Source organism: Cnephaeus nilssonii, assembly GCF_951640355.1.
Source record: "Cnephaeus nilssonii genome assembly, chromosome: 14".
Taxonomy (NCBI): Eukaryota; Metazoa; Chordata; class Mammalia; order Chiroptera; family Vespertilionidae; genus Cnephaeus; species Cnephaeus nilssonii.
This window is the reverse complement of record NC_137085.1, coordinates 11,376,190-11,393,907: the sequence shown is the minus strand read 5'-3', so window position 1 is coordinate 11,393,907 and position 17,718 is coordinate 11,376,190. Positions and strand designations below refer to the sequence as shown.

The 17,718-nt window shown below is 46.9% G+C and overlaps 1 protein-coding gene across 1 annotated transcript in view; it reads right to left on the bottom strand.

The window, feature by feature from the left end:
* Nucleotides 1-14,420, bottom strand: part of PAPPA (pappalysin 1) — a gene marked incomplete at its 5' end in the record, with an annotated part of 219,587 nt that extends 205,167 nt beyond the window's left edge. Inside the window, one exon of the mRNA XM_079789610.1 lies at nucleotides 14,009-14,420. Coding sequence (XP_079645736.1) covers nucleotides 14,009-14,420 — 412 coding nt within the window. The remainder of the gene's footprint in view (nucleotides 1-14,008) is intronic.
* Between the last annotated feature and the right edge of the window lie 3,298 nt (nucleotides 14,421-17,718).

Below are 17,718 nucleotides of genomic sequence, written 5' to 3'. Positions count from 1 at the left end.
GAATAAAGCAGAGACAAAGACAGAAGTGGTCCTTGCTTCTGAGGAGCTTGGACAACAGTGGGGAGAGACAGACAAGCTCAAAGGCAATCACAACAGAGTGATAAATGCAATGAGGGGAGAAACAAGGGGCTGTTAGACTGGATTTGAATGGTGATGATTAACTATCCAATCATTTCCTAGTGTCATACTCCTAAAAGCTACTCGTGGCCAATGTCCTCCGCTGAGACATGAATCAAAAAGTGCTCATTGTTCTCATTTGACCTATGGCTCTACAATTTAAATGATGTGCATGAGGTTTCCATAGGAAAGGGAAGGCATGCACTCTACATACATACCCATGCTACCTAGTTCATGAATAAGTCCCCAAACCCCTCCAGGTGGGAGCAACCTCTTACACCTCTGAAATCTTAGAACACTTTCTAGGCCCCTTAATAAAAACATGATGTATTCAAAAACACAGAGTATCTGACTCTGTGCTTGCCCGGGACATGATTAATTGCTTAGAGTAGTTACCATGCTTCCGCCACTAGGACTGGGAGCTCCTCAGGGATGGACCTGCACCCTGTCCTTTTTAACCCACACATCGCAGCTCAATGTATAATACACAAAGACTTCACGATAACTATCTAATTAAATGAATGAGCAAATGGATAGATGGGCAAATGGATGGATGGACAAATGGAAGGAAGGAAGGAAGGGAGGGAGGTAAAGAGGGAGGAAGGAAGGAAGGGAGGAAGGGAGGGAGGGAGGGAGGGAGGTTGATTTACCTCGCCTAATTTGTTTTTACCTCTCCTAATATGTTGCCATTCTGAACCTCACAGAATGCCGAGGGGAGAGGTTTGGCACATAAGAAGTGCTTAAGAAAAGCAACTGCATGATGGATTCTAATAAACTCAGCAACGTGAACCCCCAGTGCCACTGTCATCCCACACTGGAAGGAAAAACGAAAGGATCCAGTGGAAAGAGCACTGATTTGAGAGTCAAGAAACCTGAATTCTAGTTTCAGTTTTGCTGCCAATTTGTTGCTTAAGTTTACTCAACATAGTTTAACAAGTTAACTTGCCCAGACCTCAGTTTCTATATCTGTAAACTGAACAGACTGGATAAAGCAGACTCCATCATTCCAGCTTCAGAATTTAGGGGAGGGATGAACAAAATTCTGTTTTTGCTTGTTTTTAGCAGATCATACCTAATCAGCCTAGCAGAGCTCAGCAATGGTTCTATGGAGGCTTGATCAGCTCCAGGGAGAGCACATGGTACGTCAGCCTTGTTACCAGTCCTTCCTCCACTCAGGACCCTAGTTCATGCGGCACAATCACTACACACATCTCGGATTTGGCCCAGAATGTACCCAGGACCTCTCAGAGGGTGACAACCTGTCTCCATTGGGCATATTCTGGAGAACGCACCCCAGAATTTCTCAAAAGAGAAATCCGGAAACATTTTTGGCAGAGAGCATCTTTGAAATACGTGTATATCTCCCAGTAGACTACTTAAAGATGGGAAATGCTCTCATGGATGTAAATGGTCTATTTACTCAAAAGTCACCTGCAAATTAATTTTGCATATCAGAAATTTCTTAGCCAATCTCTTTTAATATTCATTCAGATTTTTCCTCCATCTTTCCCTCCCTTCCGTCCTCTCCCCCTTGATCCCTTCCCTTTTCAGTCTACAATCTCCGAGTGCATTAGTGACTGGAAACACCATTCATTCATTCATTCATTCATTCATTCATTCATAATTCATCCTCTCATCATGGATCATTTACAGGACAACTACAGCATCCCAAGCGATGCACTAGGCCCTGTGGATAGAGAAAAGTTACAATGTCCTATATTTGAACCCCAGTTCCACTAACCTTTAGCTGTGGGGCCTTTAGTGAGTCCTGTAACTTTCTAAGTCGTATTCAAAGGATTCAAAGTGTAGCACTCAGCACAGTGCCAGTACATAGTAAGTGCTCATTATAAGCTAGCTGCTTTTATTACTGTTATTACGGCTGAGAATGTGTACTCTCCCCCTCAAGGGTATATAAACAGTGGATAGAGGATTCCAGATCCTGAGGTCATCCCAAGGTCTCACAAGATCAAGGGAAGTGGAGGGAAGACCCCCTCTCCCATCAAGAAGAAGGGAAATGGATAAAAACCCAGGCAACAGATATGACTGCCAGGACACTGGAGGCCCAATAAGAAGCTGATAGGGGCAGAGAGAGAAATCTGAGAGGGAAGCTTCAAATTATGTGCTGCAGTGCACACACAGAACCAATGCTTTGCAAAGAGGCGAGGGGCTGGGAAGGGTAGACCCAAGGCTAAAATGTGGCTTGGATTAGAAAGGCCGAAATATGAGTTGAGGAGGCATTTAAATACACTGCTCCCTCCTGGCTCTGTTTTGGAAGACCAGATTTCTTTTCTCTTCTGACTTCTTTGCTCAAGGGGAAATGGAATTAACCACTGTGTAATGTTTTTGAGTGTGACGCACGGGGTAGGTCATGTGCTTTGGTTACGTAATGCACCATGCCTGAGGTTCCTGAGCTCTTTCTTCCAGAATCATTAGATATTTAGCTGGTTATCTTTTGCAGTCATGCATTCATTGAGAAAAAAAAAAAAATATATATATATATATATATATATATATATATATATATATATATATGACTCCTTTAAAAGCCAGGCACTGTGCTAGGCAGTGAAGAAGTGGAGATGACCTCAAATATGCACATAATTAAATGTGACAGAAAGAATTCCAGGTCTTTTGATATATGTGTGTAGAGGGTACAATGGAGGCAGATGGATAAGGGAGGTGGGGAACCAATTCTACTTAGAGAAAAATCAGGGAGGGCTTCCCAGAAGAGGGGAACCTTGAGCAGAATCCTGCAGAGGCTTAGGTGTTCTGAAAAATGGTGCATGGGGATATAGGAGGCACACCGAATGAAGAAAATGATGTGGAATAAAAGCCTAAGTTATCTGGGGTACTGCAAATAATTCCATGCTATTGAAAGACCTCTAGCTAGAGTCAAATTTGCATTTTAGAAATATCTGGCTATCGGATATTGAAGGATAGGTTGAAAGAGTGCAGGGGTTGAAGCTCATAGAAATGGGCACCATATTACTAGGGAAAGAGTCAAAGCTAGAGATGAAGAGGGCCTAAGCTAGAAAGAGGAAATGCAGCTATAAAACTGTCAAGGAGGCAGGACAGACAGGAACTGATGACTGAGCGAATGTGGTGGATGTTATATCCACAGTTGGTGGCACTAGATGGGGACACAAGGAATTGGGAGGAAAAATGATTGAGCTAGAAGTGCATGTTGACATTTCTGGCGGATAGCTGGATCAATCAGTCTGGAATACAGAGAATCTGGAGATAAATGATGCACATCAGCAGATAGATGATAATTACTTCATGAGACTGGGTGCAAAGTGAGGAGACAAGTAGACATAGCTCTAGCCTCACACTCAGAAAACAGAGGAACTTACCCAGCCTGGTCACTGCTCTGGGTTAGTCACCAACCCTCAGCTCCTCATCTATGAAATGAATGGCTTACATGAGTGTTTCTCAATCTTACACACCTTGAGTCTTTGGACTTACATGAAAACAAGTATGTATTATGTTTTCTGTCTGTATATTTTGCATCTCTTAAAGCAAGGCCTACTTGTTCCTTATTGGCTTGTTAATGTATCTTTATTTTCTCATCAGCTTTTGTAGCTGAAAGATGTCCAATATCATACAAACACTTGCTCCTATTTAGTCCTGCCACATTTCATGTTTAGAGAGCAACATGAATTAGGAATTAAGGGAAAATGGACATGGGACAGATACAGGAATGCCTTCTTGACTACAAAGGTGATAGGTTAAACCACAACTTCCAGAGGGCAAAAGAGGCAGGGTTTTGCATTTAGTCACATGCTTCCCCCGATGCACATACTTAAATTCCAAGCTGCAACCTCCCATCTACTGGACTTTCTGTCTCTTAGAAATGAACTTGAACCTGAGAACTTCTCAAGTTCTCTAAAATTTAAACAGGGTCATGTCTCCTACTCTTCCAGGACCCTGGGTTTGTGGTAAGTAATACTGAAAAACAAGTTTTCTTTCTGTTGTTTGAAGAAAAATTTTAATGGCCAAAGTCAGTGCAGTAGGTCTGAGGGGTAGGAAGAAAGAGAGAAAGGAAGGGGTTGGAGGGAATAAGAGGTCCTTCATGGATGACAGTACTGGGGATTCCCAGAAGGAAAATAGGCTAACAGATGGCTAGACACTCCAGAGTCTTACTATTTTAATTCATAAAATGATCTGATTAAAATGATAAGCAAGACTAAAAGGCCAGTGCTCTACTCTGATGTCAAAAACTTCTCTGGAATGGCCTTTGTATAGTAAGAAATTGTGAAATTTGAGCACTCTCACCATTAGCCAAGTAAGTGATCACAGGGAAAGTTGCTCAGTGAGAGTTTTGCATATTATGGCAGCTATTATTAGCAATACTATTGGTGAGATGGCTTCCAGCCATTGGGAAGTACCAATATTCCCTAAATAATGTCTTCAGTCAGTCTTGGACTGAAATTCTACCTATTGGTACTTTGCTTCTTGAGTCAAAGTTTTTTGGGTTTTCTTTTGCGATATTAAAGTATATATGTCTCTGGAAGAGTAACACTCTAAGTTGTTCCCAGTCATTGATACCTTAGCAAGAAGGAATGCCATGTCCTTTTCTGAGAATGAGTGATGTTGGGGGAGAGGAAGCAGAAAGTGTGTGGGCACTTGGCCCCTGAGGGAGACAGGCACAGGCACCACCTAGTGGAGGGAAATGCACCGAGAAAGGGAAGAAACTTGGAACTAATGCCAACTTTGCAATTTTGTTTTTGGACAACCCTGATTAGAATTATCGAATCCTAGGAGATGTCTGTTAGAAGGTTCTCTAGGACAAAGATAAGATCCTCCCTACCCACATTGTTCAGATGATGAAAACTGGCCCAAGACATACAGAGAAGTGCCCAAAGTCACACATCAAGCGAAGCACTGATGGTCTGGAACGGACCTCCCAGCTCCCAGTGCACTGTTCTTCCTTCTCTAGTGCACGTGGCCTTCTCTGGATGGCCATGGGTCTGCTTTTAGGGCTCATCATCAATGCCACTGCTCAGCACAGCCTCCGGCAGCCCCGTTTAAATCTCACTCCTGCAAGCCCCACACAAACGTTCCCTAGAATCCCTCCTCTGCTTTATTTTCCTTTACTTATGTCAAGCATTCACCTGACATTGTGTGATACGGTTTACCATTCATTTATGATAAACCTTTTCCCTCCCACCCCACCCCACCTCACCCTACCCTCCATATAAACTCCCAAAGGCAGGGGCATTCTCCTCTGAGGTTCATCGCTCTGTACTCAAGGCCTAAAACTGCACCTGGCATGTAGCAGTCACTCAATAAATATTTGTCAAATGCCTGGGAAGGGGTGGTTACATTTTACTCTGTCTCTTGTTTTTATCTCTATTTCTTACCTTCTCTACAATGAGCACACACTGCTTTAGTATTATGAAACAATCAAGTGTTTCTTCTGTTTGTTTTTCCTTTCTCCTTTTGTTTTATGCTAAGAGGATCCCAATGAATCTTTCCAGAGTGGCCAGGGAGGGAAAGGCAGTGCCTGGCTCTGCCAAAGGGGAGAAGCATGTCTATCTCTAAGAGTTGTTGAGAGAATTTGAAATAACGTGTGGCAAGGGCTGGACACACATGATACCAACGTGAGTTAACGTTTACTGGGTGCTTACCCATGGTCAAGATTCCATTACTAAGCATTTTTCCACATGGAGGCCCAGTTAATCTTCAAAACAAGCCTATGAATTGGGGGCCGGTACTGTCCGCATTTTTCGCATGGGAAAAGTGAAGCTTGAAGAGATTAAGTAACTTGCCCAAGGTCATGCACTAGCAGGTGGGAGAGTCAGGAAATCAAACCCAGGCTGTCTGACTCGAGTCCTATGATCAACCAGCACAAAATACTTCCTCAGTGAACACAGGCTCCTTTCCCGTTTCCTGGTGGTGTCAGCTCTTGCTGAGATTAGTCAACTGAAGGTCATTCCCCCAGGGCTCTAGGTGGCCCTAGGAAACTCCTAAGACTGCTGGAGATGGAGAGAAATAATGAGCCAGCCATGAAAAATAGGTTTGTGGGAACATGAGTGTGTGTGCCATCACAATATGTTCTGTAGGGACACAATGACTAGCAGATCCTAGGAGATTCTTATGCACAGAACCAAGGATGCTACACTTTTCACAATGTGTGGGCAATTCCATACTGCAATGACTCTCCTCCCTCAAAAGCCTTTTAGTGCCCAGCAAGGCTCCACTTGGCCCTTCTGCATGTCCTTCCTAAGGCTCCCCTCCCCGCCTTTCTTCCCTTCCCCTCGGGCTTTCCCAGGATGGTCCATCGCTTAAAATTCTGCAGCCCAGACTGGGTTCTTTCAGTTATTCTCTGTGTGACCTTGGAAGAGTCCTCCATCCTCTCAAAGTGCCACCTCTGTATTTGAAAAAAAGAGCAGCTCACCGAACACACAGGGACCTAAAACTTCAACTCCTCCTGTGACTCTGAAACTCTTTTCATTTTTAAAACTTTTAATGATGGAACTCTCCAATCACACACAGAGAGACGGGCAAAACTGTGTTGAAGCCCGACATCTCTGCGACCTGGTTTCAACGATGTCATCAGGTTACCAATCTTCTTTCATCTTTACCCTCCCTCATCCCAATACCCTATTAATATTTTTTCTGGAAAATTTTAAACAAACCATACAAATGTAGCATCATTTTATCCATAAATACTTTAACAGGCATTTCTAACAGATTAGGATCTTTAAAAATATGTAGTATTATCATTATTACCCCTAACAAAAGTCACAATCATTCCTAATGTCAGTCCATATCCACTCAAATTCTGCAACTAAGCAACCTCCACATTCCTTTAAATGGAATCTTGTAAATTCCCACAATTTAAGCAGAATAAGGTGGGAAGGTGGGCGAGACAGACCTTCACAGGGGGTCCATAAAATTGTGGGCACAATTTGAAAATCTCTATTCTATCCCTACTCCTCATTGTGCATCCTGAGAACATTGAGGCCCAGAGAGGGGCAGTTAAGTTGTCAAGATCACGCAGTAAATAAATGGCAGGATTTGGCAGACCTGTTAAGTCCCAACATCAAAGGACTCCAGTGAAGTCACAGGTAACAAAAGATTTGCTAACACTGTTTATCATTTGCAGTGTGGATAATGAAATAAAGACACCTCTGCAGGAATGACCTTGAGTGCACAAATCCCTCACCTCTCCCACCTTCTGGCTCCTCCTCCTATTATTGACATGCATGTGGATTGGGTTCTGACCTTGGCCAACAGCTTCTGCCACCATGCCTCACCTGGTTCCTGTGGCAACTTGTGAAATAGGGATGTTGAGTGTAACCACACCTGAATCCCTCTCCCCTGAGGCCCCGGTGGCTGACTCAAGAGGCCCCAAGTCACGCAGTTCAGAGGAGGCCAGGGAAGGACATGAATTCAGAGCTCCTGACTCCCAGTTTTAGATCTTCAAAGGAGCCGAGGGGCCAAAGTCCACAGGTCAGCTCTCAGCATTTCTGGTAAGTTCTTCAAGGTCTGAGGTGAAGCCCGCAGAGCATCAAGAAGAAAGATAAAGGAATGCTGAGGCAAAGAAAATGAAATCCCAGGGAAGGGTGTGTGGCAGGTGAGGGGAGAAAAGGCATTTGCTGCACTTCTGAGCCCTTGGCCACAGGCAGACAAGGCATGGACTGCCTATAAAGGGAGTCCTCCTACCTGGGGCCCCTGGGGATCTCTCTCATCTGAGACCTGCAGCTAGTGCTGCTTTCACAGTGATCACAGGTGTGTGTGTGGAGGGTGGTGGTAGTGAAATAGGAACATACCCTTTCCTGCAGGACTAGCCCAGGCAAAGTGGGAATGCCTCGGCACTAAGCTTCCCTTTTCTAAAAAAAACAAACAAACAAAAAAAAAACATTTTATTGATTTTTTACAGAGAGGAAGAGAGAGGGATAGAGAGTTAGAAACATCGATGAGAGAGAAACATCGATCAGCTGCCTCCTGCACACCCCCTACTGGGGATGTGCCTGCAACCAAGGTACATGCCCTTGACCGGAATCTAACCCAGGACCCTTGAGTCCGCAGGCCGACGCTCTATCCACTGAGCCAAACCGGTTTCGGCTAAGCTTCCCTTTTTAATATCCCCTGGTCCTGTTCTGAGGGGCCCCCCTCTCAAGCACTTGGGGAGATTCATTTAAAATCAGATGCATAAAACTCAATGTGTTATACAATACAAACATGTTCACACTTTAAAGGCAATGCCAGAAGGGGAGGATGGCTTCACACACAGCAATCGCTCTGGAAACAGGTAATGTCACGGCCAGGGCACCTAGGGGTGTGGGCTCAGCAAAGGAACTAAGAACAGAAGAAGGGTCTTTCCTGATGTTTGGCAATTCAGAATCAGGACAGCTGATTTCTCTGAAGGTTCAGCCACTAACCAGTTCCATAAGCAGAAAACAATACTTCCCCTTTGGGCCTCAGTTTCCTCATCTGCAGAGCAGGGAGGCAACACACTGAATCAGTGATTCTCCCCACTGAGGGTCCTTCCACACCACCTGAGAAGACGTTGAAAACCACCAGTGCCCAGCCCAAGCCCTGACATCAGAAACCCTGGGAGGCAGCCTGGGCATTGGGATGTTGTAAAAGCTGGTGATGCCAAGTGCTGCCGGGGACAGAAACTATTGGACCAAATGATCTCCCTGGCCCACTAAAGAGGAGGTGGCTTATGAACATAGTTTAACTCTTAGCTCCTGTATGACCTTGGTCTTCAGTTTCCCTGCTGCACAATGAGCTGTCTGACCCAGTCTGTGCCTGGGCTGACCATGCACAGCCCACACTCCTGAGCCCCACACTTCCCGCCTCAAGCATGCCTTCCTCTGTACAGAGGGGCCAGGGCAATGCAGCCTCCATCCCCCATCTGTACATGCAATGGCTGTACATTGGGGGAATGTGGAAGTTGGGGAAGGAGCAAGCAGCATGTGACAGTAGATCTGTGACCTGGACTCCGCTGTGAGCACGGTCTGGCTCCTGTGCGTGGGGGTGCAGGCTTTCCCTGGAGGCTATCTGCTTTTCCTACTTACAGGTCCAGTGCTTCTGGACCTCCTCTGGCTCTCACCACCAAGGGGTCATCCAAGTAGGTCACATAAAAGGAAGTCAAAGTGCAAGGGAGAGATGTGAGGGGGTCTAACTCTTCTTCAAAATACACTGTCTACTCTAGACAGACTCCCCAGCAACTCAGGAGGAGGAGCCCTATCGGGGCGCAAACTGCCCCGCTTTCTGAAGACCAAGCTAGCAAACTGGAAAGAGAATGTGGTTATTGACTAGATGTAGCTACTGTTGACTGAGTCCCTAATGTGAGCTGGAACTGTGCCAGGTACTTTCTGCATAGTTATTTTATTGCAATATCCCAATCTTATTATGCCCATTTCACAGATGAGCAAACCAAGGGATAGAGAGATGAAGTGACTTGATTCAACTCACACAGCATCTAATTGTCAACAGAAAGTCTAAGCCCAGTCTGTCTGATAATTTGGCTTGAAAAGAAAAACAGATCTGCTAGGTCAAACCTTGGTTCCAGGTGAGATGTATGCTTATTCTTTATCCTCTTTAACCTGTAGGTGATGATCAGCATGCAGAGAGGCAGAGAGGAAGAACACACAGCAGTCATTTCTTCTCGCTCCAGAAAAGACTGCCGAAGAGGAAACAGGCACTCTGTACTCAAGTTCACATCTATGCTCTGTCCACCTGATGGCCGGTGGGACTCTGTTTCCTCCTTGGTAAAAGGGAGCCGAGAATGCCCACCTCCCAGGGTGGTTGTGAGAGTGAAATGTGCAGGCACAAAACACGCACCTAGCACAGTGTCTGGCACTTGAAGGCATCCAGGAACCGCTGGTTTCCCTCCTGCCTTTAAGTGTCCTTAGTCCACAAAGACCGAGACCTTTGGAAAATCATGTTGAATAACAAGAACGAAGTTTATTGAGCACGTACTATACACCAGATCCTGTTTTGAGGACTTTTCACATATGAGCTCATTTAATGGATAGATACTCATACTATCCTAATTCTGTAGATGAGGAAGCTGAAGCCCAGAGGAGTCAACTAGTTTGCCCAAGGTCACACAACCAGTTAGGGGCAGAGGTGGATTCCCACTTAGGTAACCTGACTACTAAAATGAGCTTCTAACCATTGCAATATTCTAGACACCCCATGACTACAAATGCCAGGGAGAATAGTATTAATGTACGGACTCCTAGAGCCTAGCTTTCTCAAGTTGGGAAAATGCAGGAATTCTTTTTTTTTTTTTGGGGGGGGGGGGGAGTGGATAATAGGAAGTGGGAACTGTAAAAGGGAGGGACAAAAAAGACTTCTGAGTAGTCAGCAAACTCAGTCCAACATTTAGAACGAAAGAAGAAAGCATGGGGAGGGGGGAGGGCAAGGGGATGGCATTCCTGGATGGGGTTCAGGTAAATAACTTTCTCCTCTGAGCAGGGATTCTGGATCACTATGGGGTGGGGTGGGAGGAGGGCAGGACTTGTGGGGTCCACATTTCACTCATCTAACAGGTCAGGAGAAACTTTAACAAGATTAACTGCTGCTCAGGGCCTCTGCTCCATGAAGCAAATTGAACTCATTGTTTTTGTTTTCTTTCTCTTTCAAACTGGAGGGCACTGCGGGGGGGGGGGGGGGGCACTTGGGGACAAGGGGCAGGGGTCTGAATCCTGCCTGGTATGGTACAAAAACAAAGGGATGCATCAAAAAAACCCCACCCCAAGCTTGAAAGATAGCCCCAATCGCCACGCATGAAGACTTAAGGCTGTGCCTGGGTGGTGGGTCTGTGAGGGATGAGAGGTGATGGTGTTTATTAGACATGTTCTCTCCATGGTGTAGGGGATGAGGCCTGGAAGTCAGGATGCCTGGGATTAAATCACAGTTCCTGCCACTGAAGACCTGTCATCCAGGACACAACCTTCCTCTGTTCCTGTCTCTGCCTCCCTATTCAGCCAGAGAGAGAACTAGCACCAGTAGCCTCCCAGCACCCTGATCCCAGTAGCCTTAAAGAATTCGCCAAGCCTGAAGTCCACCCCTTGTTGGGGGTCATCCGGAGAATCCTGCACACGGCACTTTCTCTAACTTTAGCTTTGTTTTTGCCTGCACAAACCTTTCCTTTTATATTTATTAATATATATCTGTTTTCATATATATTTTTTTTCTTTTTTTTTTCTCTCCTTCCTTTTTGGGAAAATAAAAGGCATGTTTTCTGAGCTTCAGAAGCAAACCGCTCCTTCCCTCCTTCCCTCTGCCTCTCCAAGCGCCTGTCTGAACTGGTGTCAGTGAAGTTTGAACCGGGGCAGAAATAGCATCCCAGGCAGATCTGGGAGCTCGGCCCGCCTACCAGGAGCAGCAAGGCCTGCCTCTGCCAGACTACAGACCCGGTTAACTGCACCGTAAAATTAGACCTTTGCGAAACCCAGTCGAATCCTGCAGCAAAGAGTGATGTAAGGCAGCCTGGCCTGACAGCGAGGCAGCAACCTCTGCCTGAAATAGCAGCGCGGTCCCGCTGAGAGATGCCTGCTCTCTCCAGATAGGTGACCAGGGATTCCTAGGAAAGTGGCGACGCCCAGCCTCAGAGAGCCAGCAGAGGTCAGGCAGCAAACTCAGGCCCTAGTTCTCTGGCAGCAGGAGGATATGGCTAGGCACCTGCATCCCCGCTGCCCCACCTGGGCCCTGCCTCTCCCAGCCCAAACTTACACGAAGGGAGAAGCTGAAAAAGTGCTTCTGCAAACAACCTCTGTTTGTTTGCTTTTTAATTCAAGGAGAAGCAGGTTCTTTTTCGTCCGACAGTCTCTCCCGTGTGGAGGATACGCAGAATGAGTCTTTTCTGGCTCAGGGCCAGGTGTTTACACACCGCCAAATCTGGCTCCAACTCAACTAGGGGAGGGGAAAAAAATCCACCAGTATCCTCGGGAGAAAAGCTCCTGGTTTTCTGGTGCTGCGCTACAGCAGTGCCTTTTTTTTTTTCCTTTTTGAGAGGAATGTTATTTCCACACATAAAATGGACCAGGCATTTTATACAAGCAATAATAACCTAGCGTCCCCCATCCAATTAAAGTATTTTACTGCACAAATCTTTGTGTGGGAGAGTGACGGAGTGCACAGGAGAACACGTGTGGAGAGAGGCTCCTTGTCTGAATTACAATTGCAAGCACGCTCCTGTGCAATCCCAGGTGTTACATATATGTTTAAATGCATTTACTGCCTTTTCAGTGATGATACCTATATAACCCTGGGCTCTCCCCTCTGGAAGGGAAGCCTTCCAAATCACTGGTTATGACAGGTAAACACGGGGAAAAACCAGATCCTCTCATCTTTTAAAAATCCTCTCCAAGCAGCAGGCTCTATGCTTCTCCGATGTTCCCAGAGAGAAGTAAACATACCGCAGTCCTGAATTATCATCATCATCATTATTATGAATAACGTCTCTCCTCTACCCTATATTATACCCTGCTCTGGGTGACGAGGGCTTGGGGGCTGAAAGTGAATGAGCTCACTTTCCCTCTCCTTCCTGGGGAAAAAGGAGGAAAAAATAGCATGCGATGACGTCAGATATATGTGTGTGTGTGGGGGGAGAAATCACTTTCTAGCTCTTGGTTTGGTAGCAGGAGAGTGGGAGCTTTAGGGGCACATTCTTGGCACATTAGTTGAGTTGGGGTCCCCTGAAATGGGCTTCATGTAAACAGGACAAAGTCAGAGCTACCTGGGAGGGAGTCCACCCCGAGGCAGAAAGGAGCAGAGCTGCGGAAGAGCTTAGAGCTTTCCCTTCTAAGAAAGTGTGTGTGTCAGGGGGTGGGATCGCAAAACGCTTCCTCACGTTCCTGGCTGCAGCTAAGGGGGAACCCCTTCTCTGGCTTTAAGACGTCCCAGGACTTGGCAAGGCTGTTTGTGCAGGAAGGGAATCTCCCAGCCAGAAGAGGCAAAACTTTCCTTCTCTCCTCCAGCGCCACCCCACCTCGGTCCCCCGGTTTTATTAAAGGCATTGCCACAGATTCATTTTGCGAGGGTATGGATTTTGGAGCACTTCTAAGGTTTGCAACCCTCCAAGAGTGTCCGGTTTCACTCTGGGCTTTGCTATGGAACCGGGAAGGGGACAGAGAGGGAGGGTGAGGAGGGAGAACTCCAAGTCCCAAATGAGAAAAGCACCCCGTTCAGCAGCCAAGTCCGGGAAGACTGGCAGGGTGTGCGTGAGGAAGGTCTTGCCCCAGCCCCGAGGGGCAGGCAACAGGCTTTAAAAGTGAGGACATGGATGGTTCTGTGTGAGTGAGTGAGTGAGAGTGTGTGTGTGTGTGTGTGTGTGTGTGTGTGTGTGTGGTGTTTGGCTGGAAGGAAACGGGTCAATCCCAGAGGCAGAGATCAAGCAGAGAGCAACTTTGGGGCACTTCAAGGACTTCTAAATCCAGGAGATTACAACAACCTCGTCCTTGCAGGCTTTCAGGATAACCGGGTCAAGTGAAGGGGGGTTACCTCGATTAAAAAGTCCAAGAAAGCAATGGTCCCCTAGCCTCTTTTCACATGCATCCCAATTGGGTCACCCTCCCCTCCATCCCAAACAGACAGCACTTTGGACCATCACGAAAAAGGCTCCTGTTCTTCAGGCTCCCAGGGAGAAGCTCTTCCTGACCGACCTCAGGTCTCAGGACCTCCAGGACCGCTCCCTGACACCCACCCCGGGGTTTAAGTGGCAACACCTTTTGAGAGCACCCATTCCTCAGATGGGGCAAAGTGAGCCTGGCAGCTCGTGCAGGGTGCCTCCGCGCCTCCGGATGGGCGGCTCCCGCACAGACACACCCGTCCACCCCGGACCAGCCCGCCGCCCGCGCCCAAACAACCGCGCGCCCCTGGGGCTGCGGGGCCGGTGCAGCGCCCGCTGGGCGCCCTCGCCTACCTGTGATCACTGCTGGAGATCTCTGGCCCCCCTCCGCTCGCAGCCACACTTGCAGCGTGAACGCGTCCCGGGGCAGCTCGAGGTCGGCCCGCAGGCGCAGCTGCTCGCCTCGCCCGCTGAAATAGAGCGCCCGGCTCGGCGGGCTCGGCTCCTCGGCGGCGCCCCTCGCCTCCCGCTGCTGCCGCCGCCGGGGGACGCGCACGGCTTCCCAGGCACCGCCCGGCGGCGGAGGCGGCGGCGAGGCGCGGCGGCCACGGGCCGCCCGGGTGGCGCAGGTGGCCGGGCCGGCAGCGGGGCGCGGGGGGCGGCTGGCCCGCGGGTCTCTTCGGGCCCGGCGGGAGCGCTCGGCCAGCCCGCAGCCCAGCGCGGCGCTCAGCAGCCCCAGGCGCAGCACCCAACTCCAGAGCCGCATGTCCGACGGTCCCCCCCGCCCCCCCTTCGCCCCTGCACCGCCGCCCGGAGCTGCCAGCTTTGGGAGACTCGGCGCCTCGACTTTCTTCGCTTCTTCACCCTTCTTGGGCGAGCCCCCCCTTTCACTTGCTTTTTTCTTTTCTTTCTCGCTTTCCTCCTCAAGGTGTGTGCTCCACTACCCCCACCTTTGAAAAATACAGCCCAACTCCTCCTGGTTGGCAATTAATTTCTCTCCCCGCTCCTTTATCTGCCTTATCCCCCCTCTTAACAGCTGGTTGCCTTCCTCCTTGTTTTATTTCATTTTATTTTATATGATTTCTTGCTCTACCAAAAAAAAAAAAAAAAGCTCCTCTAAGACACTGCTCCGCTGAATTCCCTCCCCCCAAAAGATGCTCTAATTTATTTATTTTTTGCGTCCTTTATAACACAAGCCACAGCCCCCTTCTCCCCCCACCGGTCCCCCCTCCCCTCCCTCCTTCTTCACAAAATGAAAGGAAAGGGGGGGAAATCCCTCAGAAGATGAGTAAACAAGCGTATGCTAATCTGCTCCCGAGCGCTCCACCTTCCCAATTGAATGAGTCCCTGTTAAAACTGCGGGGATCATGACTAATCAATCAGTTTGGAGAGGCCAAGCTACCCAGCCTGCGTCCACTTTGCCGTTTGCCTCTTTCCTTCTCCACCCCCTCTCTCCCTCTCTTTTTTTAAGAAGACAATCTTAAAGTAACAATTTAATGAAATTCTGTACACACCCCCTTATGGTCCTCCCAGCTCTCCTCATTCCTGCTCAAAACACACGCATTCCTGTTTTTGTTTTGGTTTGCTTGCGTTTGTTCCCTCCTTCATCCCCCCACCCCTCCTCATTATTATTTTTCCCCCTCCTGGAGGGAGAGAAAAAAAAAATAAAACACCTCTCTCTTCTCTCAGGATCTCCTTTGCACTTTGCTGGTAAACCTCATCCTTCGCTATAGCACATAAAGAGTCTTGAAACTTGATTCTCAGATTTTTTTTTAATGCTGTCTCTCCCTTTCACTCTCCTCTCTTACCCTCACTCTCTCCTCCTCCTCCTCCTCCTCCTTCTCCTTCTTTCTCTCTCTCTCTCTCTCTCTCTCTCTCTCTCTCTCTCTCTCTCTCTCTCTCTCTCTCTCTCTCTCCTTTCTCTTCCTCTTCCTCCCCCCTTTCCCTTCTCTCTTGCCTTTCCTATCCTTCCCTCCCTTTCTCCTTCTCAGAATTACCTTCAAGTTATGCAACGATGAAAGTCCCCCCTCTTCCCTGAGCCCCTGTGTTGCTAGCTTCAGCGGGTCCAAAAGCTGTCCTCCGAAGAAGAAACCCCGAGGAATGGCATTTCCCAAGGCATTTTCCTTTCAGAAGCTGTGGACTCAGCACAGCCAGGTCTCTCACTTTTCCTGAATAGTCTCAAAAAATATTCTGTTGGTTGTTAGACATTGTTTTAGTTTAATATTGAAAAATGAGAGTGAAATATTAATTTGCCTATTTTTTTAAAAATCAACCTGAGAAATTCAGGTTCTCTAACATTGTTCAAGTCCCAGGTAAGGATCTGACCAATGTGCTGCTTTGTAGGTCTGTTTTGAACTGGCACAGAGATGTAATGTATTTTTGTTCTTGTTCCCCCTCTTTATAGAACTCAAAAGCTCCCCCTTATGGCAAAAAGGTTCTTTCCTTTCCTTTTTTTTTTTTTTTTCATCCAAGTGTTTAATAAGTCAAAATGAGTTAGCAGTGGTGGATTACACATTATTACCAGTCTGTTCAAATAATGTAGTGATAAAAATATGCTGTGTGAGGTTTGCATGTGGATAGCATGCTGGAAGCCTGGGGGTGAAATGTACTCCACCAATGTGCCACTTTGCTCCCCATGTGCTCTGGTCCTCAGGGCTGCTCCAGATGCTATCTGAGAGCTGGGCTCATTCCTACTCTTCAGGGAGAGGGAACACCAGTGGAGAATAAGTGGTTGTGAAACTCTGCAGAGTTGTAGAATGAGCAAATGAGTCAGCCGTCCCCTCTATAAAAGCCAGAAAGCAGCATGCAGGGATTATGACACCATTCTGAAAACAGGAGAGCCCAGATTCAGATCTTGGTTTGGAAGGAACATGCCATATAGTCCTGGGCCAAGAATGTTTGAACTCAGTTTCTCCAGTTATAAAATGAAAATGGCATCCTATTCTACATGTGTTTCCAGAGACTGGGTGGAAAGAAGTGCCATGGATAAGGAATTTGCCTAAGCAAATCTTTCAATTTCTACAACACCAAGTCATCTAGAAAAGCCATTAGGTGGCCATTCAATTAAAAAAAACAAAACAAAACAAACCAAAAAAAAACAAAGGAAAACACACACACCTATATTAAAGGATATAAATTATATCTCACAAAATCCCTCTCTTTCCCCAATAGAAGTTGGAAGATGCCTACTAATTCACTTCATTTGCGGCAACTAGTCATTTGGAAACACTATTTCTTCCAGGGGCTGCTAAGTCATTGTATACAATGGTTTTGAATATTTCTAGACGTTTGGAGCTTTGTCAACTCTTCCAGGAAGTTAGAACACGAGGGCTATAGTTCTCAGTCCCCACTCACTCCAACACATGTCAGTGCTATGCCCTGAGTTGCTTCACTAGCCCTGCACTTTCTCACCTTTAAAATGGGAATAGGCATTTCACAATATTATTTTGAGGACAAAATATGCTCTTTAACCATACAAATGCTATATACACACCATTTAATCTACTGCTGTTGTCAAGGACTAGGAGCTCCTTAGGTTCTTAAAGACAAACAACCTTCTGGGAGCCCAGGCTTTCATTGCTGTCCTGTGGCAGCACAAAGAGGAAGGGACAGAGAGATCCAAGTCTCAGAGGTCCTAGAGCCGCTAGACTCAGCCCCTAGATGTATTGGGAGCAATTGGCAAAGCCTTGGACTGGTCTTTCATGGAACATCCATTTATTATTCTATCCCACCTGTCTTGAAAGCCACTCTTACTTTTATGCATGTATGTATCTATGTATGTATGTATGTATTCTGTATGTGTGTGTTTGGTTTTGACTGAGTGGATGGATAGACTGGGTAAATTGTAACCTTTAGTTCATGATCCACTGTAATCATTGGCCTATGCATGGCATTCTTATTTATTTATATGTAATAAGTGATATGTCACATGCTGCTATCCCTCTTTTGCTCCCTTCCTTGATCTTTCATTATCTGTAGTCAAGGAGCAATCATCTGAGAGTGAGGAGACTTGGGTTCTCATTCTGAGCTGTGTGAGATCTTGGACCTCAGTTTGCTCTTATGTG